The sequence below is a fragment of the Mytilus californianus genome, unplaced genomic scaffold (assembly GCF_021869535.1).
Source record: "Mytilus californianus isolate M0D057914Y unplaced genomic scaffold, xbMytCali1.0.p SCAF_9, whole genome shotgun sequence".
In the NCBI taxonomy this organism is placed as follows: Eukaryota; Metazoa; Mollusca; class Bivalvia; order Mytilida; family Mytilidae; genus Mytilus; species Mytilus californianus.
The window spans coordinates 63,928,923-63,954,992 of record NW_026262745.1 but is presented as its reverse complement, the minus strand read 5'-3'; the positions used below and the strand labels follow the sequence as shown (position 1 = coordinate 63,954,992).

The window sequence follows — 26,070 nt, the reverse complement described above, 5'->3', positions numbered from 1 at the left end:
TTTGGATTGATCTATTATTGTTGAAGTACTTCCTTCTCTTAATTAAACGAATAATTGTGAATTATTCCAAACAAGTATAACAGATGATTCAAAATTAGTCAATTTTACGTTTTTGGAAGATAAAACGGTCAATACATATATTTTCCTGCTATAGTTATTTTTTTTAGAAATGATGTTTAAAATGATTTTTTTCTTGGTTAGCATGGCTTTAGTTTCACAAGGAACAACAGGTAAGCTTTTAAACATATTTGGATCCCGATGTTTGAATTATCATATTCAATAATTGTAAAATATCTGATATACTTTAAAGTGAAATTAGGTTGCATAATATGTTAGTTGCCATGGCTATATGGTGTTGAGTAAGTGCGTCTACGATAGAGTGTTTGAATTTATTAAGGATGTTTTAACTCGCGACTGCAAACTCTCTGAACTAATGCTAGAAACGCTGATAACAATCTATCGAACATATTTTAACTCATAAATGTCTTATTTAGAAATTGGTTTTTTTTCATTCTGATGTTACTCCAATGACCGTCATTATGTTTCATATTCGAAAACAATTGTTTATGTGTTTCTTCCGTGTTTTTCACACATTTTACGTCACAAAGTAAACGGGAAGCGGAAGTTACCAAAGGGACAGCACAATTTATAAGTCAAAGAGAAACCGACAAAACCATTGCAAATTAAAATGGAAACTACGAAAAGTCAAACAACAGTATATGAATTATCAGTTTATATAGTTTGCAACTATGCCGTGTTTTAAAGATTTGGATTCAAGATTATTTTATATGATATGAAATTAGTTTGATTTTTGTTTTTCAGGAATGTACTGCTTTCATTGTATACATGTCAAAGCTGATCTCAGTAATGCTTATAATGTAGAACATTTCCAAAAGTTTATTGACGAGTTTTCGAAGTTAAGAACATCAGCATGTGTTCATAAAAAAACTAATGGCCCACTCACTAATATCGTCTCATGTAAAACATCTTCATATCAACAAAGAGAACAAAAATGTGGGACAATCAACGGGGATGTAGTCCTGCGTCAAGCATACCTCGGAATAGGTAAGTAGTTTTATCTAACATGCAAAGTTACAACTCTATAAAAGCTTTATTCTGTATGGACGTCTGTCGGTTTCTAACTTTTTTCCTTTCTCGCTACTGTCCTTGATTTTACAATTTTGTTAAAAGTTGTTTGAATATGTATCTTAAATTGCTTGTTTGTAACATGAATTCTTGCCTCTTAGAATTCCAACAGATGGAAAACTCTGTTTTTATGACAACCATAATTTGATGAACCAAATTGTGAAGAACTTAAATTCCTTATTTCGCCAGTGGTGCTCTAAACTAAATATTCAAAATTTTGAACAGATATGCTTAAAAAGATAAAAAAATGGTACGACTAAACTACCCATTGAACAGCTGTTCGTCAACAAGAAAAAAGTAAGATGTAGGATATAACACACACCAACACATATATATTTCTTACACCTCTAACTCCAAACTTGAGATAAATATGGATTTCTTTAAAGCTCAGTTGAATTACATATCGTGCACTATATAAAAGTACATAACGATTGTTATAGTAATAACGAACTTTTACATATTGTTTATTACAGATATACCCACGAAAGTAACAATCAGCGGATGTTTAGAAGTTGACAATGGTACAGAGGCCGAATGTTACACAGATCTGAATATGTTAAATGAGAATAGAGAAATCCTAGTAAACTTCCTAAACAAGAAAATAGGAATTCTGGAAATGCAAACAGGCAATTTCACTAATGGACAGATTTGTATTATAAAGCCGTCTTATGAGACCGGGGAAAACGATAAGATACCAAATACTGGGTATAGCAGGAATACGTCAGTAATATCTAAGTTCAAATTTATCTTAATATTGTCAATCCTATTAGTCTACTTTGGTCTCTTATAGAATTACAATTTTCAAAAACCGTTCAATTTGATACTGACAATACTAAGATTTTATAAATTACATATGTTTGTATGTAATAACTTTTTGCATATACGTAGGTGCATCAGTGTGTGATTGTGTGTTGGTCTTCATAAAAAAATTTGAAAATGTGTATTAACATTAACTAGAAAATCATCTTTATGTTTGTCCATTGTTTATCTAAAACATAATATAAAAATGTAAACATGCTTATGATTTGGGCGGCTGTCAACCCAAAAACCATATTCTTTTTTTTAATTCACTTAGACCCTTCGTTGGCTTCAACTATGTGATAAGCGTAACTACATGTATAATCAAAGGCATAACAATAGAAGAAAGAGAAAAGAGAGACTGAAGGTACCAAAAGGACATTCACAACTCATTAGTTGATGAGAAACTGATTTAGCCATATATAACATTCAGCATTTTATTTGCGATGTTCTACAAGGCATAATGTTAACTCCTTTAAAGAAGTTTAAATTCCTGATCTATGACGTACTCATATACTCATATAAATACGGTCCACCTACCTATTAAGCTCATATTTATTTTCCAAGTGACAAGGTGTAAAAGCTTGTGAAATAATTCTTCTCTGAATCATTGTCCAGACTTGTAAAATCATAATTTATTGCGACGTTGTACCGGTTCATTATTGAAAAGAATTATAAAAATGGCAAACATTGTTCAAATTCCATATTTAATGATAGTTTTTCGGTATCTTTGTTTTATATCAACTGTGCAGGTGAACTGTGTACAAATGGCTGACGACGATTTGTTATCATTTTCAAGCTCGGCTTGAGAAGATAATTTGAATTCTGATTTAGAAAACTTGTTTTTTGCCAAAACCGTTGAATTTGGTACTGACAATATAATATATATGACTTTATTAATTACATATTTTTTTAATGTGTAATAGCTTTTTTACTTGGTGTGTTCCCTCGGTTTTGGTTAGTGACATTGATTTGTTTTCGCTTAGTCGATTTTATGACTTTTAAACAGCGGTATACTTCTGTTGCCTGTATTTGCTTATATGTAGGTGCATAAGTGCGTAATTGTATTTTTTTGAGGGGCTTTATAAAAAAAATTAAAAATGGTGTATTAATATTTCTTGTTTGCCGACATATCTGTTTTTGCTTCGTAACTGGAATTACACACCGACATAAAGGATAATTGATATTCAAACAATGAAGCAAACAAAAACAAAAAGATTGCTTAGTTTTCTCCTATTGGACTTAACATAACGAACCGAATGTAAAATGCTGTACCGTTGATAATTTGGTTATTGTAGTACCTAGTAACTCATTAAACATGGTTTTTTTTTCTGATAACCGTTTCCAATTCCAATCTATAACATTTATCAACTTTTTTTGTTTTTGGAAAAATAAAGAACTGTTGCATTTTGAATGAAAGAACTCGGGCTTGGACTGCCTTTTCACCCTACATCGTGTTACATAATTCCTTATCCTGTTAATTTGCAATACGTTATGTATTATGTATTATTTTTTTATTTTACTTTATCAACAATCTTTCTTTTTAGAAAATCAGAATTAAGTTTATCTACTGTTCATTTAAAAATATTGTGTAAAATAACATAAACGATACCTGTGTTACTGCAACGACACGCATTTCGATAATTGAAGTCTCTTTAGTTATACTTTAGGCAAAAATATTTAAACATCAAAAACGTTTATCTAAATTCGGAAGGGATGGCAAAACCAAAAAGAACAAAACAATTAGCTTAACCAAGAAAAAGAATCTGAACCTGTTTCCCTATGCTTGCATACTTTATTCTTATGAGTGATGCAGCATACTGAACCTTCACAAGATGTAATTCCCTCAGGAAAAGTTGACCTTATATGAATTAGGCTATATTTGAGGTACCTTTCGCTCATATAGCTCTGCATGTGTGGATCTCTTATACATCCTTGGATTTAAAATGTTTGGTTTCATACAGGTATATCCAGAAAAGCGCTTCGGATGCACGAAATTCATAAAGTGTTATTTTTATGAATATAAAGAAGCTGGCATTCTTTATGGCTTCATTTTTCGCTATACATCAATCCCAATTACCTTTTAAAAATGGTACGACAAATACAGCTGAGAAGAATTAACTTTTCGATAAAAGAGGCTTTAAATTTTCCATTTTTAAATTTTGTATTTATATGTAGCAACATTCCAGCAGCGCCTACATATAAAGTATATATCAGATGATTCAATATTCTAGAGTTGCGTATTATATCCTGGTTTCCTTTTACGAGATTTTCTGCTTACCACAGTTCAAAGCGTTAACGTTGTTCTTTTGAAAGTGTTGCGAACGCCATTTTGTCATATTTTCAATGATAATGTCTTAACAAAATATGACTGACCAATGCAACATACTGGTACTTACATGAGCAGCATGATGTGTGCAACGTTTCAAACACCAATAGCTTAGAATTCCGTAGCACCTGAGTTTAATCTTAGGGTTATGGGGAATTCATTTAACTCAAACTGCATTTGTTTGATTAAGTTGTTGTTGTTGCAGTTTGTTTTTTCAACATTTTCAATTTTAACAATGTTGTTGTCTGTTTCTGTTTGACTAATGATATTCAATTTTCACCCTCGGTATCTACGCTTTCTCTTTATAGTAGATGGAATGATTTGATTACATAATGGCTATAGCATGTGAGATGTGAGTTGGAATGCTTGAGTGTTCCTGAATAAACACTATAGAATTACATAATCAATGTAATAGTATATTTTTGATTTGGTATTATTTAGGGAATGATGTTATACGCAAAAATAACATGGCATAAAACTAAAAAAAACACAAAACAAAACCTGCTATCACAGATAATAATAAATTCAATAAATTTAGTAAAAAGTAGAAACGATATCTTCGAAAACTTTGCGGGAAATTATACGGATAATTTTTCCAAACAAATAAATAAAAAAATTAAAACATTTAAGAAAAATAATTAAATAAGCATAAACAATACAGGTGTTCAGACCTATTCACGAGATAGAGCAGTCAAAAACTGCTTTAGAATAGAACTGTCAGAATCTGCATAGGGAAGCATTCTCCATAACTGTTCCCGATCAGTGTAAAATATCAACAAATATAATGCCTATCTATGTTAAAATGAGCATAGAGCATCTCATAAAGATTTTTTTTCCCAATCTAATTGGACAAAAACGGAATTTTATGAGTAAAAAAATACCTTTTAAATGTCTGGCTGTTTACGTTTCCTCCCCATGAAGTATGTACATTTCAATTTCATATTTAATAAGTTTAAAAACTAATTGCAGAGTAAACATATGTTCTTTGAATGACAATATATAATAAACTTTATGTTAGCAGCTAAAATGCATATATTTTATTTGGATACAAAAGAAAGTAATAAGAATGTTACCAATAAGTTTGTGCTACTAAGAACACAGCGAAAGAAGGACGTCACATTAGAATGTGAGGCAAATTTTCAAATTGTATGCTAAAGGACGATTTCAGGGTTCAATGAACATTGATACATACTATGTATGGCATTGCATGGTACTTATGAACTCGTACTCTTGATAAATGCTGCTTATAATAACTGCTACTTCTGTTTGTTTCAACTTTGTTTGTAAGGGTGAGGATTCCAATCTTTCATAGATAGTCAACAGTTTGTACATAGTTATATTTTTCTCTGATCGCTGAACAAAAGTTCACAAAACAGTTTCTCTTAATTTCCAGTTAAAATGTGAATGACAAGGTGGAATCTTATGAACAGAACTAACATATTTTGTTTTTTCTTCTATGTATACTTAGTCTAATACATGTTCAATATTTTGTAACTTAGAGCTATCTTTGTGCATATATATGGAATTGCATTGATAATCCTATAAACTTCCATAAATTTGGTATTCATATTATGCTTTTTTTATGAAAATAGTCTATAAATATACTTGTACTACTTTGCCCCCAGCCCTCAGCTTTAGAAAAACAGTACAGATGTAAACCGAAATCTTTTTATGAATAGAGTCTCTCGTGCATTCAGTTAGTTTATATGCACTTTATGGTACACATTTGAGCCAAAACCCTGCTTTCTAACTATGATTTATATGAAAAGTGTTCATAGAAATTACATTCATAAAAATGCTAACTAAGTCCCAAAATGCTAAAATAAAATAAACTTTGTACGAAGTTACTGTTTAACATAAAATCTTTCCATTATCGATACTCTCTTCAGTTTGCTATGTTGTTAGAATAAAATCGCCCGAGTCGTCTAAATAACTACCATACTTGGTATACGGAAGATTACTTTTTTCGTTTCATCTTCAATGAATTTGTGCAAGTCGAAATGGGATAGCGTCAGATCAGTTTAAACATTAATTAAACTATCACTCATTTGGACATTGGGATGGGAAATGAAAACATATTGTGTCATGTGATCAATTGCTTGGTCTACCCGAATATTACTTTACTCCAATTAGCACGAAAACAAGATTGAAGTATTTAGTTTCCAAAATATATGGATACAAAAATTCAAAACGAGACAAAATAAATCATACGTCGTTGAAGGTTAAAAAATCTTAAATGTGTTACTGGTATTCATATATGTATAAGTGATTAGTTTCCTTGTTTGGGTTTTTTTGTTTGTACGTATGTATTTTTTTTTTCTTAGAGGGGTATATATATAAATCCCGGCCAGGGAAGAACAAAAATTTGCTTCCGCAAATTTACAGATCTCACATTGTTGGGCTGTTATTTAGACGAATTATATATATATATGTGTGTGTAGAAGCCTAGGAGACGGACATGGAAGAAATCCCCCCCCCCCCCCCCCCCTTTCCCATCTTTCAAATGTGAGGGCTAAGTTTTCATCCTCAAAATTTTTGGCAATTTTTTTTATCGAAAATATGAAAATGGTTATGAAAGAGGACATTATCTAACTTCTGGACTTAACAAAAGTACATGTGAACGTTTTATTGAGGGATATGATTTTTTTCTGAAACTTTATAGTTAATGTGACACAACTTTAAGCGTAAAAGAAATTCCAATGGGGCATTGCATTTATCGTTTTTACAGAGATGCAACCTGGTGTGTACATGTATGTCGAACTTTTATTTACCCCGATTCTTAACAAACTGTAAATGATTATGTCAGATTTATCAAATATCTTTATTTCAGATGCGACCATGTGAAAGGATGTTTAAAAGTACCACCTAGCACAGAAGCTGTCACAACTGATGATCATGATGAAGGTAATTACATTGTTCATTTCATCTCTTACGAGCTATAAACATTTTTTTTTATTATTAGACATCACTGTCAATTTTTAGACATAGCTGTTTTAGTACAAAAAGTAACCTTATCAAAAACTACTTTGACCAAAAACTTTAATCTGAAGCGGGACAAACGGACGAATGGAGAAATGGAAGGACGGAATGACGAACAAACGAACGGATGCACAGACCGAAAAACATCACACACCTAGGTGGGACATACAAAAAATTGGGAATAACTTTTTTAGTCATTAATATTGCTTTTATTTCATTTCGTTTTTCCTCATCAGTTGAATTCAACTTAACGGTATGGGGACCAGATACTATTTTTTTTCAGTTCGACACCGTTTATTTATATTTTATAGTTAAAACAATCGGAGAAAAAAATATCTAAAAGGTTTTGTTGTATATACAAGTAGCCTGATTGTTAGAACACAAGGGTACGCAAATGAAATAAAACGTTAAAAAGAGAGGCGAAAATTACCAAAGGGTCATTCAAAATCAAAAGTCAAAAATAAACTGACAAAACCATGGCTAAAAAGACCAACAGACAAACGACAGTACCCATGACACAACATACAAAAAAACTCAGCAACACAAACCCAATTAAAAACTGGGGATGATCAGGAATTGAAGTATCAGGACTGAGTTCGATGTACATGCTGGTGTGCTTTTAGTTACCGAAGGTATCACCAGTCAGGAAGGTCAGTTTCGATACCTGATTTAAAATGCTGATATCATTTTCATGAAATTTCTGGTGGTAATTTTATAATATTTAGAAATTCATAGCTCTGATTTCTTTGTCTGTATTTTACTATAAACTTGGTCCAGTTCGGTTATTTCAGCTTTTAATCGTTTGAATCATGATTTGGATGAACATATATTTTGGTCATAATCATCACTGAAGCGACATTTTCTGGTGCAGTAAATATAGTTTTACTGCATAATATAGTTTTATATAAGTGAAATACACTACTTATTTCATTCTGTGCTCGAACTAAGCTTAATGCATTCAAAATTGATTGCGATAATGTTTTACAGAGGTATTGCCAGCAACTTCTGGATTTGTATCATTCATTGGGTAAAAATAGCAATGCAAATTTATTGAAACCAACTTGAATTGTAATATCAAAGACAATAAATAATGATCTAAAAGAATCTTTATTTGAATGTGGAAAGAATTTTATTACAAATTTAATGCACATTGTAAATGATTTAGAGAAAACACATTATTGACGGACAGCTTTAGATCAGTTTTGAACATATTGAGACATTTCTATTTGGTATCATGTAAAGACATACAGTTTGTAAGAAACTTAAAGTACACACAGGAAGTTGTGATACAACACATTGTATGGCCCTGTTTTGGAGTAAATTCAGAGGTACTTGGCGCTGAATTGGCTCTACCTAAAAGTGGGTATCTACATCCTATTTGAGTTATTACATGAGTATTTATATTCATCATTTAATTCGATGTATTCACATCAGGCATGGGGTAATGCTAAATTGTAATGCATGGTAATACATAACATTTTTCCAAGTAATTGCATGTAATGTGTAATGCAGCAATTTTGGCATTACATGTAATTTGGCATTACATGTAATTGCAATTTAATGCATTACTTTAGCAAAAAGTTGTGTAATTTCATGCATTACATTGCATTACATGGCATTACTTTTTTCACATGCTATTTATCTTTAACAAATTGCTGGAGATTAACTAAAGCAGAATTTAAGATTTCTTGATTAACTAAGAAAAAAATCATTTGCATATTGATTTTCAATTTAATATTTATTTTTCAAGCTTTACATAAATCATTTTTATTTGAGAATTTTGAAATTAAGCCTTGCCCAAGGAAAACTTGAAACAAAATAAAGTGGGATAAATGGTATATATATATAGATATATCTTTATTTTCGTAAACCAAAGTACAATTTTATACAGTCTATGAACGACCAAATGACAATTCTAAATTAATAACACAAATTTGCATAAGATTGAGTCCTTTTTTTTTCATTTAATTTATACATATTCCTACATCAAAAGATATTTGAAAAGTATTACTGTAAAAGTGCTCTATTGTTGTCAAAAGATTAATGGATACCTTGTTATAATTAAATAACAGATAATTGAACATTGTCACAAAACACTAATTAGTTTGCTTTACAATTAATCTTTTTGCCATTTGGACTCTTGTTCATAAATTAAGCTCTATGTTTATCACATAATTAGACTAATTAAGGAAAGAAATTCTGAGTAAATATTTTGATTGAAATTAAACAAAAAAATGTATATATTTATAAAAGTTAGCATTTAGTTGAAATAAATATTAAACTTTATTTCTGTAATTTGTTTTTAGAGAAAACACAGAGAGTATACCTTGAAACATTAAAACTAAAGATAGTGAGCAATCAACTTTTACAGGTTTTGTGAAACCGTTGAATAGTCAGAAATATCATTCATCATAAAACCTTTCAAACCCGTATGATTTTTAAAATGCATTAGTCGTACCGAATGAATTATTTTACATGAGTATTTATATTCAATACATGGAACAGTTTCTGCTTATGCAAGAATCTTTTGTAACTTCATGTTGATTTTCAAAATGTTCGATTTTTCATTTCAGTTGATAATAAAATTTACTTGGTTTTGTATTATAAGATAAAATAGAAGCTGACAGTAACGGTTTATACTGAATGTAACTTTTCTTAACCGGTATTCATCAAAATATCTTCTGAAAGTTAAAAAGATATCCTGAATTTCACTAAGTACATACATTATATTTATTTCCATGTTGGTTTTAGATTTCTTTGAAATTCTTTACAATGTGAATGTGAGATTTTTTCTAGAAAACTAGAATAGCATTTGTATGCTTAGATAGTAGAAAACACTAATCATCAGTTGAATGAAGTATACATCAAGAAGGATAGTCATGATCTTTAAATGCAATATAATGCATTTTGCCATCTTTTTTAATTAAAAAAAATATCATGTATCTCAATCCAAAATGTCCTATAAAAATAACTATGTGGTAAAGGTTGAAAAATAACCGAACATTTGTGTGCATTCATTATGTTATCCTTATATCTTTTGATAGGCCACCCCAACATAGAAGAACTCATCTACAAGGGTTTGATTTTACTTATAGTAGTGTCACTAGTAATTTTCTCTCTGACTTGTATATGCTGGAAATATGAATTATCTTGCAAGAACAGATGGCAAGGTACAGATCACAATAACACAACACATACCAATGTATCTGAAAACTATCCGCCTCAAGGAGAGACACACGAGTACGATGAAGTAGATGATGGCTTTTTGAATCGGGAATCTTCCATAAATAATGGGCATGACGTGAGAAACAGTGGAAGTTCGTCTGGGGATATCGGCATTTGTGGAATAGACAGTGATGGTTATCTGAATCCCTATCATGCGCTAAAATCAATAGAAATTACATTCGAACAGGGGCTAAGTTCAGAACGATCAAGCACACAAACCAGTATCATAAATGCACAGGAGAATACAGTTTATTTTCAAAAATCAGAATAAATATTCTGACATTATGGATTAAGTTAGTAGAAAATTTTACTGTTGTTTTTGTTATTACTGGTTTTGGTAGGCGGCTTACTTATATAGTAATTGCGCCTTAAATTCATATAATATAAATATTATGTATATACGCTCATTCCTTAGTATATTTTTAGTATTACATTTTGGCGAGTAATTATATGAAACTGTGACGAACAGGGTTGACTGTGTTACAATAAAGTATGCATATGTATATATAAAAAAAATAATAAAAGAAAAAAATACAAATAAAAACCCAAAAAACTAATTGAAAAGAAAATGAAATAAAGGAGAAAAAAAAAGAACAAATAAAATAAAATTTGACTGAACTAGTTTGCCATGTTTAGTTGAATGGATATTAGTTTGTTTGCATGTGTATCTGCTGCCAAAAAAATCTATTTTATTAAATCCTGTCGATAGCTGTCGAAATTTGTTTTAAGGATTTGTATAACCTTTTTTTATCTCTTTATTAAACAATTTGTTGAAAATATAAAAATAAACTAGTTTTAATTTATAATTTCGATATTCAAATCATTGATAATCTATTATTGAGAATCTCGGACATAGTATGGTGAGTATGAACGAAACGTGCAAAATATAGCAATAAAGTATATAATTGCATACATTGAACATACCCATCACCACTTTATAAAGGTTGTAACGATAATTTACAGTTTTTAATTGGCTTGGGTTTTAACTAAATGAAGAGATGAAGAGCTGTCACCAAAGCTATTAAAAAATAATAAATTAAAATGAAATAATAAAAAAAATAAAATAAAACTGGCAATGCGTCATTACAATTCCAACATTGAAGATGTATTTTGAAAAATATATGTTTCTTCTAGTTGAAAAGCACTATTTAATAAGCTGTTATGCCTTTTATACAACTAACAACTATTGTTTATTTGGTGATCAGGGCACATTTTATAAAACAAGTTCTATTAAAAATATTTCGTGAAAGGGTAGACTCTGGCAGTTATGCTACAGTATCATACACTTGCGTTATTAATGAAGGTTATAATTTTACTTTTCATTGAGAAAAAAACTTAGGTATATGTAGAATCGGACTAGTTTTTTATCAATTCTACTGTCAAAGAGAGGCGAAAGATTCCAAAGGTATATTCAAACTCATAGGTCAAAATAAACTGACAACGCCATGGCTAAAAAAGAAATCGACAAGCAGACGTACACCTGTCATGTTGCTCGTGTTAGTACAAACCCGGTAATAAGTCTAATTCGGTAGATCACATTCGGGAAAAAGGGACGGGATTGTAGTTACGACAATTAGAACATATCCGCTATCATCTGTGAAAATAAATTTAGTGATTGTACTTTATCAAGAGGCCATTAACTTCAATAACCTCTTGAGTATGTATTAATCATTCGTTCAATAATTATGCGGAAACTGATTGTTATCCTTGGACTTTACGAAGGACATAATAATTCCAATGACCTATTTTCCATACATCAATGACGGATACGTAAACCTCTTATTTTATTTATAGATTGCTTATAGTTTTTCACATAATATTTTATGTCTTTTTTGGTATGTTTTTCTATATGTAAATGAAATCTTGGATTTCCAGCAATGAGACGTCAGCAAATTACAAATAAGAAATACAAACAGCAACATACAGTATTATAAGATTATTTAAATGCGGATCCACATTATAACAAAGAAACATATACGATTTTTGGGGGTTAAATCACACGATGCCTATTAAATAAATAACCCCCTTGTTATTATTAGAAAATAAATCATGCCTAGGACGCATAAACATATTAATATTCGTATCTATATTACGTGATAGAGAAAACTAACACGGAAGGGAAACAAATAATACGTAAAATGAAATAAGGATGTGGTATGATTGTCAAAGAGACACTTATCAACCAGAGACATACTGACGTAGATGTAAGCAACTATAGGTTGCCTTATGGCATTTAACAATGAGCAAACCAATTTCGCATATTATGCTATGAAAGACTCCGACATAACAGAATGTCAAACAATAGAACGAGAAAAAAAAATCATTCTGCAGTGGTACTAAATAGAATTACTTTAGTCAGACTACTTAGTCAGCTGAGTTCTGGCGTATAACGTTTTTGCATTTACCATATATCTACTTCTTGTTTATCGATTTTTTATTAAATTGAATTAAATTTGATTCTAATTTATGAAAATAAATAACTTTAGCATGTGTTACCTTAAGGTTTTATTCTGATATTCAGAAACATGAGAAAGGAGCGATGTTTAAAACGATAGAATATAAAAAAAGAATATTTGGTGTGATTGCCATTGAGACAACTCTTCACAAGAGACCAAATGACACAGAAATTAACACCTATAGGTTACCGTACGGCCTTCAACAACGAGAAAAGCCCATACCGCATAGTCAGCTATAAAAGGCCCCGAAATCAAAAATGTCAAACAATTCAAACGAGAAAAACTAACGATCTAATTCATGTACAAAAAAAAATTAAAAAAAAGAAACGAAAAACAAATATGTTACACAGCAACAAAAGACAACCACTGAATTGCAGGCTCCTGACTCCCGACATGTGGCGGGGTTAAACATGTAAGCGAGATCCCAACCCTCCCTTCAACCGGGGACAGTGGTGTAACAGTACAACATAAGAAAGGACTATAAAAATCAGCTGAAGAAGGCTTGACTCATCAGATGGATACAAATAGAAATACATCTTACAAAAATGACTTTTTCAATTATAATGATGACTTAAATGAAGTTAGACTTTTACAATTATTTCATTATGTTTTCTCAGATAAATCACTAGTGATCATCTCCGAAAATCAGCATGGTTAGAAATTTAAAAGAAAGGAAAATGTGAGGGAATATCATAAAACTAGTTGTGAAAAAACCAATATTTTCAACATGTTATTTTTAAACTTGGTTATTGCAAGAAGTGGTTGGATCGATGAATTATGAGTCCTTTATCAGTCAATATGGAGGTGTATGCTAGAAAAAAAAATATACATCTTACGAGATCGAAGGTTGGATTAATTATTTTTTGTCTGACCGTTTTATTTACATGACCTAAATTGTATAGCAAACAAACATGGGAATTTGAAATATTTTTTGGCTTACTTCAAGCGCTGACTCAAAAAGGGAAAACATGTTATGGCAGTGATAAACAATCATGTTTAATTTAGCAAATCCGACTTTTTCATCCTCGTAAGATACCTTATCGTTCAATGTTTCACTTTTCATTCGTACTTATAAGCATAACTAAAAAAACATTAAAAGATGGGGATACAATAGGGTTTGGATTTAATCATCATCAACACAGTAGTCAGTACTTTGGTACTGACATGATTTACATCAAACCTTTCTAAAACTGTCCGTTTATACATTTTGAAATTATAAAAAAACTGAGGTTTCAACTCCCTCGGGTAAAGTTGACCTTAGATGAATTAGGCTATTTCTTTAGGGTTTGTTTTGTCATATAGCTCTTCAACTGTTTCGTTTCTTATACATCATCGGCTTTCAAACATTCGGTGTTGAGCGTTCATGATGAAGGTAAATCAAGGAAAGCGCTTCGGACGCATGCAATTATTTCACGTGTTGTTTTCATTTTTTGACAAATATTTCCACAGGAGATAGTAAAAATGGTTTATTTATTTTCTCAGAAAATTTTCGCGATTTCTAGTCGACAAACTTATACGCCAATTTTATTTTCGTGTTTTATGTCTCTGATTATAATCATGATAATCCTGCTTAAACATAAAATTAACGACACGGAGTTGATTAGCGATTTTATCTTAATCGCAAAATGACCGAAAACAACCTACTCTCGACAATTTCTCACTTTACAGTAACTATTTTTAGCCAAAACCTATAAGATTTTCTGCCTCTGCTACACATTTGTATATGCCATAGCTATAAAGGAGCATAGCGAATGAGCCATGCTTTCATCTTATTGTAGTCTTATGTTCGCTTCTACTTGGCAACGGTTCATACGCCTCATCTTATCATATACCGGGTACACATTCAAATGCATGCTAGGTGTTGAAGTTGCATAAAAAAATTTAAGAAAGAAACATTTTGTAATTTAGGCATTTTTAGTTCTATTTAAAATGTTTTATTAACATTCCCCGCTTAATAAATGTACAACAGAGGTTACATTTACAGTAATTGTTAATACTCAAATTTTACAAATGATATTTCTTACAGAATCAAATGTTGTTTTGTAATTTGATTTATACGACATTAAATCAAGTGACGATCACATTATACTATAAGGGCGAAGACATTCTGGCCTTAATTATGAAGTTACTTACTTTCCTTTCGTATATCATAGGCAACAACATTCAATATATTATTCTATTATACGTCATAAAGGTGAAAGTGTCGATTTCAATGCACAAAGCAAGTGAATGATTTATGACTTTTGAACAACGGTATACTACTGTTGCCTTTATTTACATAAAGTTTTTTCGGTACTTTGTTGGAACAAAGTCATTGGCTTTCCTTATATATAAAAAAGAAGATGTGGTATGATTGCTAATGAGACAACTCTTCACAAGAGACCAAATGACACAGAAATTAACAACTATAAGTCACTGTACGGCTTTCAACAATTATGTCTTCGTGTGTACGTCTACTTGCCTGATTGTAAAACTTTTCATCGTAAATGTGAACCAACTTTTACAAACATTGTTCATCCAAAGGGAGTATATCAATTTGTTTTTGAAGACAACGCTCACCAATTAATATGAATAGAATATGATGTCTTGATAAAATAAATACGTCTAGAACAATCACATTACCATAATGCATTTCTCCTTGATCACTCGTAGAACGGATCTGGTGAAAGATAAGTAGATGATAACAAAAATGCACAGCAAAGCAGGAACAGTACTTTGGTCTTGGTTTCATCGCCTGCATTAAGGAGGTTGTATAATATAAGCCAATTGCAAACAATAGTACAATTCTTCAATTCTTTCAAAAGTTTGTTTATTACATGTATAAAGTGAATGATAAGTTGTCATTATGACGTCATCAACTATCGAAAATAACATGTTTAAACTGATATGAACTTTGACACATTTTTTAGGAAAAAAATTAATTACCTACCAGTACTCCCAAAAAAGATATTATCTCATAAAAAATTTCATAATTTAAAAAAAAGGGAAGATACCAAAAGGAGAATCTAGCTAGAAGTAGAAAAATGGCCGACAAAATTAATGCAAAAAAAAATTTGATTAAAATAAAAACCCACTGTCTACAAAACACTTCATGACAGCAGTTAAGACAAATCAACAGGAACCTCGCGAATAATATGGTATTTATACAAGATGCTCTAGAAGGGTCAGCATATCCTGCTCCAAATATGACTTCATTTGTATTGCACATGTTAATTACAAATTCAAGCCCTTGAATTTATCAACTTGCAGATTTATACTCCATAAGGAGGTGCTGCTAGAATGTTGCTACATAGAAATGGAAAGTTTCCTATTGGAAAGCTGAAATCATCTCTTTTGTCGTAAACAATGAAAACAACACGTAGTAAATTGCATGTGTCCGAAGCGCGTCTACAGATTTTTTTCTCAACATGTCTTCTTGCAAGACCACAGAAAGGATTAATAACATTTCTTCTGTGACTTAATTGTACAGATTCACGCAAAATTAAAAGACAATAAAGAGTTCAGATAGAACTTTATGATATTCGATTTGACCATAAAATTTCAAACAACAAAAAAGAAGCTGTATTGCTCTTGACAAAAAATGACACCGTCGTCTTTAACTTAAATTTAAACACATTTTAAAGAGGTTTAAAACACTAAATGTGCCCAATGCCTTATTTATCATGAAAATCGCAAACAAATGTCAAGGGTTTTGATCGAAAATCTAGTTTCAATTGATGTGTACCATTTTGGATACAAAATGGACAGTCATAAAAACAGCAAATATGAGACATTAGAATCTTGTGGAATATTGATGTTTCGGTAAAATTAGTAATCCTTAATGTATCTAAAATTTATCATGAAATCCTTTAAATGATTTTAATGGAATTTCAATTGATAGAAACTAAAATTTGCAGACAAAATATATCTTCGTGAGTGTCGATACGTCTTCTGAAAGGTAGCTGTATAACATGTAGAGGCTAGAAATTATTTAGTTCTGTTTACAGGTTCTAGACAGAATTGCGAACTAGTACAATTTAAGAGATTACATCTAAAGATGACCACAAAAATCCTATTTTAACTATCCGGTATCTCTTAGTCGTCCAAAGAGCCCAGTGAAATTGATAACATTTTGTTTAAACGGGGTCTTTTATAGCTTTCCACACGGAATCTGTTTTGCACGTCTTTGATGACCGGATGCAGACCTGCAGTTTCCTACATCTGTATTATCTTGTCTTATTGGCATCCATACCATACAACATTATTTTCAATTTAAAAATAGATATAGGGATTTTTGTCATCTGCCATTACAGTTAATTTAGAATTGAGTCGATTTTGTCAGCTTGAACATTCAGTAGACATCTATCACTCAATAATTTACAGTATTCTGTCCGGTATTGAATTGGTAAAAAAAAAACACATATTTAAAACCTGTCAGCCACACTTTTTTTCATAGATGCTTTTGTATTCCTACACAGGGGTTGAATCGTAGCGGAGAGGGTGTTTTGGTTCGCAAATCTTGGTCCAGCGTGACCTTTAATGGTCCAAGGCCCCTTACCATAACAAAAGGAGCTCTTTACCATGATAAGCCTTTTTTATATGATATGACGTTGTTTTGATATTATTCATCAGTCGACACGAGAAGTTAAGTTCTGGTATATCAATGGCTGGTGTAGAAAGTATGTATCAAGGTGAGAGATTATCTCCATGTCTTGAGCCTCAATGCGACTTTGAGATAATTTACAGAAAGCTCATTTGATTTTGGTGTTGTAGTTTGTATTTTTGCGAAGTGATATTTTGTTATAAAAAGAAACATCCATAGACTCTCTTCTCCATTACATAATTTAAACACGTAATCAGATCTCTCTAAGATGTTACCGAAATCGTATAATTCAAGTTTGCACGTTGTAAAATCTACATGTTTTATTTTAATTTTGTCAAGGAGTTTTAGAAAAAACCATATGTTCAGACCACATTTACACATTTTGAACAGGCTATCAGATATTTTCATGCATGGTGTTGATTATAATTTAATGCATAGCTAAACAGATGGTTGGAAAGATCTAACACTTTTTTTAGAAAATAAGGGGTTGAGGTTTATCCATAAAAGGAGTATCTTACAAGACATTCAGTACAAAGCTCTAATTAAAATGAACTAACAAGTTGCTAAATAATTTGATGCATATGAAAATATTGCTGCACTGTAAAAGAACAAAGCCCTACAACTCTTGTCTGTATTAACATTTGATAATACAAAATTCTTTTTGATACCTTCTCCTGACAAAAGATAGACAACCCTGCATTACCCTCGTTTCAAAACAAAAAGTGCATACTATGCAATATAAAAAGTATATATACAGTAGAATTACTTTTAGAATAGCCATGCATAAAAAAATATTTTACTATTAAATGAATATATATCGGAGTTAATTTTCTTACGTAAATCTAATTTAAAGGAACTTTCTTGGTATCAAGCTGAATATGACTTTTGTAAGACAAGATAACTGCTATTGGATAAGCAAAAGTATGACTTAAGTTAAAAGTGTGCAAAATATTTCATACGACTTTCTCATTAATCTAGTACAAATTAGCTGACAGCATTATCCATTCTAGGAGTAAACAGATCCTGCCAAAATAACTATGATTCATGTGTCTTTCAAGAGAGTAACGTGATTTTTGTCAGAATTATCTAAAACAAAACTGAACATCGCCGATGTCTTGACGACATTCTTTCTAGCTGATTTTTTTTTAAGGTGAATGATATCTTATACTCTCTTCAGAAAATTCATGACCTCGTGGTCTCGTAGAATGATAAAGCTTCTTGTACCAAGATATGAGACAATATAACAACATGTGTTTATTTTTGCAATGGGAAAAACAAACAAAAATGTCTTTGGAACCTGTATTTTAATAGCACAAAAAAAAGAACAAACATTGATAAATGTAGTATTAAAATATGGCAGTGTAAAATCTGGAACCAACAAAAGTTGTTCTTTCTTGTAACCAAAATGAATCAATTTTAAAAAGTTTCTAACGGGAATGAGGAATAAATCAAATATACTGTTTGTGGTTTAATAGTAAATCTTGCAATATTGTGTCAAATGTTAATATCTTTTTAACCAAATATCACACATAAGGTTAAGAATTATAATAAAATATAGTCCTCCGAGTTGTCGGTAACATGAAAGAATCTTCAGTAACAGGACAGAGTTGGCAACAGGAAAGAACTTTCAAAAACAATTCCGTTTTCATAGTTTTAGAAAAAATACATAACTTTAAATTGGTCAAAATTGGAGGTAAACAGCAAACAAAGTAATTTTCCTTTTGAAACTTTTTATTTGCTAGATGAAAAATCTGCCTGTAACAAAAATTCAAAAATAAATACCTATCGGTCACCATCTACTATACTAGAATTGCAAAATGTTCTCTGCTATTATCAAAAGTCAAAAACCTTTCTTGTCATTCAATATACAGAATATTATGATGAGGGTTGTTTAATACGGTGATTATAACTTTTAGTTCATATCGGTTAAGAATTAGCTACTCTTATTGGATAACAGTAATAATTTCTATCGGTCTTAAACAGAAAAAAAGGGACCAGAAAACCGGTCGTTAACAGACTTTTACAAGTTAATGACCGGCGGGACGTGGTTTCTCTGTTTAGAGAGATGTCTCTTTGATAAAACATTTTCCTGTTTTCAATTTTATATTGAAGTTGTTGAATTGTTTACTTTATGTTTCTGTTAAATATAAAATCATAGAAAATTTAATTTTATTTTATATACTGAAAAATTGCACTTCAATGAATGGCAGTGACTTTTAGTTATCACTATGACTGGTCTTCACTGTTTCCTAAAGAACTCGTACAGTAACTCGAATTTGTTTTGAACAATTTAAAGTTATGAGAATTTTTAAAAACATGGTTTCTCAATGAAATACACATTATAGTTATTCCTAGTTTTAAAAGGTCGTCCGGGGATGCGATCACCACTCTATCAGCACCATTCTTTATAAAATGAACTTTACCATCACGTGTATGCGCATTTTTCACGTCCTCATTTTTTCGTACCAGTTGAAAGAGCTTAAAACGCAACGGCGTCAAATCTTCGCTAACATATACATCTTTAAAATCAGTTTGTTTAAGTTCTTTCCTACTTGCCAGGAATTTAAAACGATCAGTGCGGTTTTCAAACATTACGATCACCTGCCTGTTTTTCCCTGGGCTTTTCTTACCAGTTCGGTATGCGTCACCGATCTTTCCAGTCCAGACAACCTTCATCGGTTGATTTTCGTGTCGTGAATCAACAAGGTTTCATCCCGACGGGCCGAGAAAGCATCCAAGTGTCATTACATTCAACGCGGTTTTCTCCGTATCCTGAAGTTTATCACTTTCCTAAATGAAGCGTTCATTGAGAGCCTCCATTGTCTCATTAGCGGTCATATTATCGTCCTTCATATCGTTACACTTGTCCTTGATGAACGTACACATGTCCGAAAACAATTTTCCGCCATTGCAATGTTTCGAAGGATTCCAGGCTGGCATACTGTTGAAATAAATAATATTGACATTGTCTAGTCCGAAAAATATCCTGTGATATAAGTTATCGTACTTCCAGCTATCAAAAAATCACAATGATTAAGTTCAATCACAATAGTATCCCGTCGATTGAGGTGGATTTCGTTCTCGTTGGTTTCCAGCCTTGTTTTTGCTGCTCATCGAAAAGTGCGGGTAAACTGAGTGCCATTTTGCCCACTTCAACTTCCTACGATGAGTGAACGGAGTTATCTCCCTTTGATCTCCACTTCGCCACGAATAAGCTGACACAATTTCGTGTCTAGTGAATTTTGGATCGATTATCATTAAAATTCAATGTAAAAAATGGGTTTGCTTCATATTTTATACCCTCAACATGTTACCATACCATTTAAGGAATAATTAGGGATTTTCCGCGGACCTACGTACCTTTTCAGAATTTTTTTTTCACTTCACTCGTCAATTTAGAATACTTTAACAACACTTTTTAATAATAATCATGATAAAGAATAATGAAGCTTTTTCACTCAAGAATTGAACACTTAAATTTTTATTAATGTAGGAGTACAAATAAGACACTATGAGTCTAAAAACCACGAGGTATGCACGTTTACAAAAAAAACCCCGTAAAATCTGACCTTTTGTCACTTGACCAATGTCTTGACCTTAGAAAACATTAAATCGTTTGCCGTCCAACTAGTCTCGTCCACACTGTTATGAAAACGATTATAAATTATGTCGAAGGTAAAGCAGAGAATATCAACATAAATTTCTGAACAAACGAAAACTGTATGATGTAAAGACAAAATATTGTTGAAGTTTATATCACCATCCGAACTAGGGAAAAAACTGATTTCAAAATATTTGCTGACTAATAGTTTAGCCAAAATCTTTGAAACAATCTTTGAACACGATTAAGAGAGATTATGAAAGTCTGTCCTACCTTTTGAATCAAGCAGATATTTGTACGGTTTGTATATTTGGTCATTTCACTTTGACTATAACATTTTCAGTTTCATTGAATTTGAATTTATAGAATACTGGGAATACATTATTTCAGGGAAAGCTTGTTCGCGACCTAGAATTCTGAGTGGGTTAAGCGTTTAATTAAAATTCATGTGAGAATATGCGAGATTTGGATGAACTGGGGGCAAAGTCATTTGGTACAAAATATTCGATGTTAAGGACGCCCACCTTTTTCCCATTTACCTATGAAGTCGTTGAGTGTCATCTGTTTTTTTTTGTTTATGTTTATGTTTAATAAAGTAAAAAAAATATTGTGAAGAATTTCGAGGACTAGTGTTTGAAAATTACTGGACAAAATTGGGAAAGAAATTTGAAGGAAACTTGAAATTTACCTTACAAATAACCAAAACGAAATGTTTGATAAAGAAGGAACGAGGGCCTACAAGTCCCTGTAAGCTTCCAAGAACTTTGAGGAAGTTTATGTGCAGAAATATCATCTTTGGAGATTGAGAATAATTTCCTGATACATGTTGACGTAACGGCATTAATTGCCAAAACAGTATATCATTCAACGGTGACACAATACATAATTTATTCTCTTTGGCATGTGTCGGGCGGATATAGATAAACAATTTAACCCATATGATTATCATGTAAAACGGAGCTTTTTGAAAAGTTGTTGCTGGTCGTAACACAAAGTCGATATCATGAATGATATTATGCGAAGTATTCAATGAAATATAACCATGGATTCATAAATGTTATGCTTTCAATATTGTATAAATAGTCTAATTGTTTAACCTTTTAACAGTAAATACGTTCCTTGTTCAACCCATAATAAAAAAAGTTACCATGTAAACAAAAACTACAGGTCGTCGTATGGAATTAAACTCTTAGCAAAAAAGCCACACCCACTAATAAGCTATACAATGTCTTGACTCGGACTGTTGCATTTTGAACAAATAAGTGAAAAGTCCAGCGCAATATAGAACAAAACAGTTTCAACATACATATATCATTATCATGATCTTGATCTGCATGGATATGCTTTTAACTTGCAACTGGACGATTTAACAAAACGGTTATTGATGACTGCATGAAAAACTTTAACTCAGACAAAACCTGAATTTAACTGTTAAGGAAAAACGAAGTCCATCTAGTAGTAAAATACGGAAAAATGAAAATAAATATTTGCAAAATTTTGCCCTGGATACTGTATTTTGGACATAAAAAAGCTTCTGTCCTAATTTCCCGAAATTCCATTATGCTTGACAAAGATTTTGATGTAAAACAAAACTTTAACCACAGACTGAACCTAAATGCTGACACAGTCGGCGTTAACGCTGACGACGGAATCTAGGATCGCCAAGTCTCGCTTACGCGAAATAAATTTCGCAAGCTTGACAAAAAGAAGGATGTATGTCAAAAGATTCAAGTAGGCAGTTATTTCAATCATAAATCTTGAAGAACTCCTTGCTTTCGACAAAACGACAATCATTGTTTTTTATTATGTCTAGGGGGGGGGGGGGTACTTTTTTCTAAATAAATTGTAATATTACAATATTTTTTTTCACATTTATTATCATTTTTCTACCTATTAACGTGAATATTCTGACACAAAAATAAATATACAACAGCACTGTTCATTTAAAGTATGTAATCAAATGTCTAACTATATATATGTGTGAAAATTTACTTTCTGAAGAAATAAAAAAATATATAAAGTATCTTTTATTCTGTTTAAGATCTTATAAAATATCATTGAAATTAATTAGATAGTCTGCATACTATATTATGTATCCTTCACGATAAGACAAGATAAAATGCTGAACGACCCAGATCCCCCTTCTTTCAAATATTGTTAATATCTGATGCATTTGAATTAAGCACAACAATACCTTTATGTAAATTTAATACACGCATGCAATCAGAGCTAGTATTTTGACGGTAACTGTCAGAATATGTTTATAATTATTAAGGGTATATTAATTTTGTCGAACTGTCGCCTGGTGAGATTAATAGTTTAAGGTAAAACTTCATGATACCATATATGGCCTAGGTGTTGATTGACTTTTATTTTTATAACCTAAGATATGGTAATGAAATAGCACTCGTAATTTATTGAATATATCTGCTAAGTGAACATCACAGCATGAATCTGTCCATTTTTGCGTGAAGGACACACGCAAAGTCAGGTGACATATCAAACCGTTTCTTTTGTAATTAGGATTAATTAACATAACAGTCAAAATAGTCTGTTTTAATCTGTCAGTGTAACCAATCACTTTTTATAAATAATCTGATTACAGTAATAACGATGCCGATCTGATATATTAATAAACTGATAATGCCCCCAGTTCATCAAATCTCGTATTTAATCAGTCGCTAACGCAAAATCACGATCGATCTTGCACATGCGTATTGTTTCTCTGAACTAGAGTATTATTACACAAAAAAAAATGCCTTACCTAAGACCAAAATTCAATTTCGTGTTCAAAAATGTGATTATAAATATTATAATGATAGTATGAGTAATTAAAATTTCTTGCACGTTGATCTTTTTACCGAATTCACGAAACACGGTGAATAACGAACCTTTTTCACGGCTGCACGTGACATAAAAATGGCAAATCACGTTGCACAAAAATAACCCTTTACCACCCTCTTTGTACTATCGTCGTTGTTCGCTATTTTCTCACTCTTATATGTCAGACTTTGATTTATGATTTTAAAAGTCCTTTGACATCTTCCGTCCAAATTCAAGGTCGACATGAAAAAGCATTACCATAAAAATATTGATGAAAACATGTCTGGTATATGTGGTAAGCACGTTAAATGGAATTTGTATATGCAGTCGTCAGAGGAATTATCATTTAACGCCCTGCATACGATACATTAAGTAGGAGGTTTGGGTATCATTTGCGATCCGTGCGTGTGGTCTGGTCGCTTTTTATATGGCACATATTTTATGACATATTATGATTTCATGATATTAGATTTCTATTATTGATTACACACCAAATCCACAAATGACATATAGTAGTGAATATACATGCAGGCAGCAACTAAGAACTATCTTCAATATATGTTGAGATCTTAATCACATTGGTGCACATATATATTTACGAGACGGGTGGATGTGTCCCATAAGTAATGACATACAGATTTAAAGAAACTTTAAGTACACACAGAAATTTATTATACAACACATTGTATGGCCCTGTTGTGGAGTAAATTCAGAGGAAATTGGCGCTGAATTGGCCCTACCTAAATTTGTGTATCTATATCCTATTTGAGTTATTATATGATAATTTATACTCATTATTTAATTCCATGTATTCACATTGATAATTTGATAAAAGAGATATCGAAATAAAGCATACCTTTTCGTCTTTTTAGTAACCTTAATTTTAAATGTATTAGAATGTATATGTACATGTATAAACTGGCAGAAAAATTATACTGCAAGAAAATCATTTATATTTCCGAAAGAACAGAAGGAAGCGGAAAAGTGGCTGTTTTTTGTAAAGTAAGAATTTATATCAGTAGAGGATAACATTATTATGAATTAAACTACAAATTACTTTCGACATTTTACTAATTTAACTTTAAAATTCAGAAACTCAGTTTGGGGATATTTAGCATAACAAGAGTACAATACAGTATGCTGTTGGTTTGTACAGGTAGATACAGGTCTGAATTTACCGCAATGGCTAAGTCTGACAATCGAAGAAAAAACCAACTGAACATTGGTATATAATTAATTGTTCAGTCTCTTAAGACCACCATTTGAAATCAAATAACTGTTTCATTTTAGAATAAGTTAAGTAATGTTTCCTACTGAAATTTCAAAAGATTAAAGTGCATCACAGGAAGGAGAGTCAAGATCAACATAAGTTTTGTCATCTCTATTCTTGTAACATCCCCTCCTAATGTCAGTTATTGGGTTGTTGGTCCCTTTTTCGACCATATGTTCAGTATATAGATTGAATTTTATATAAAAAAAGAACTAAGTATGCAATAAATCAACAGTGTCGAGTTAAACCCAAGCTTAAATAATAAGCATATTGTATTTTTTATCATGTACGTCACGTGAAAATAATTATGTGACATTGGTTGCAAGAATAATCGATCATATGTTTGTATTTATGATGTTATCCTTACTTCTTTTTTATAGGCATCGATGACAGTAAAATACCAATACCATCGATTATAGTCATCAGCACGGTTTTGATATTTTTAATATTTGTCTCTGTCATTTTGGTTTGCTGGAAATATGAAGTACCTTGCAAGAAGAATAAACAAATTACAGATCGCTCCAACATAGAAACCAGTGTCATGCAGGCAGAAGAAAACAAAGTTTATTTCATAAATCATAACGGATAGTTTGAAACAGTTTACAAAGACAGCAGAAACAGTGGACTAAACTAATTTTCGATATTTGTTTGCTATTGTTTCTGTTGCAAAACAAATCGTCAGTTCATCAAATCTTGCAGATAGTTGTCAAAATTCGATTAAAGGACACATGCTTCATTTATTAAACAGTTTGTTGAATCTGTAAATAAAAAAAACTCGTTTCGTCCTCAAATTATTATTATCTGTGACATATTATGGGAATATGCAAATTCAAGCAATATATAATTCATTCATTTTACTTA

At 31.3% G+C, this 26,070-nt stretch overlaps 1 protein-coding gene and 1 long non-coding RNA gene across 8 annotated transcripts in view; both read left to right on the top strand.

Annotated features, from left to right (window-relative positions):
* LOC127716175 (uncharacterized) overlaps nt 1-26,070 on the top strand; it is a 151,609-nt gene that overhangs the window by 40,266 nt on the left and 85,273 nt on the right. The gene's annotated exons all lie outside the window — the stretch shown is intronic.
* On the top strand, nt 24-25,994 carry LOC127716173 (uncharacterized). Of its 7 annotated transcripts, none has more exons than XM_052222295.1 (5): nt 24-230; nt 823-1,065; nt 1,620-1,866; nt 7,104-7,177; nt 10,297-10,876. In XM_052222295.1, exons 1-5 carry the CDS (start codon nt 170-172, stop codon nt 10,746-10,748), a joined length of 1,077 nt encoding a protein of 358 aa, XP_052078255.1. In that variant the 5' UTR covers nt 24-169; the 3' UTR covers nt 10,749-10,876. The 7 variants fall into 7 exon arrangements, with proteins under 7 accessions (XP_052078255.1, XP_052078256.1, XP_052078261.1 ...); XM_052222296.1 differs by having other exon boundaries at nt 25-230; nt 1,620-1,851; XM_052222301.1 differs by lacking the exon at nt 10,297-10,876 and adding an exon at nt 25,590-25,994 and having other exon boundaries at nt 30-230; nt 1,620-1,726.

Excerpts from the sequence above, each read along its gene's own strand:
- LOC127716173 (XM_052222295.1), top strand. The coding sequence starts at position 170 with ATGATGTTTAAAATGATTTTTTTCTTGGTTAGCATGGCTTTAGTTTCA. Across the intron at positions 231-822 it reads AGTTTCACAAGGAACAACAG|GAATGTACTGCTTTCATTGT; the intron begins GTAAGCTTTTAA and ends TTTGTTTTTCAG. Across the intron at positions 1,867-7,103 it reads ACTGGGTATAGCAGGAATAC|ATGCGACCATGTGAAAGGAT; the intron begins GTCAGTAATATC and ends TCTTTATTTCAG.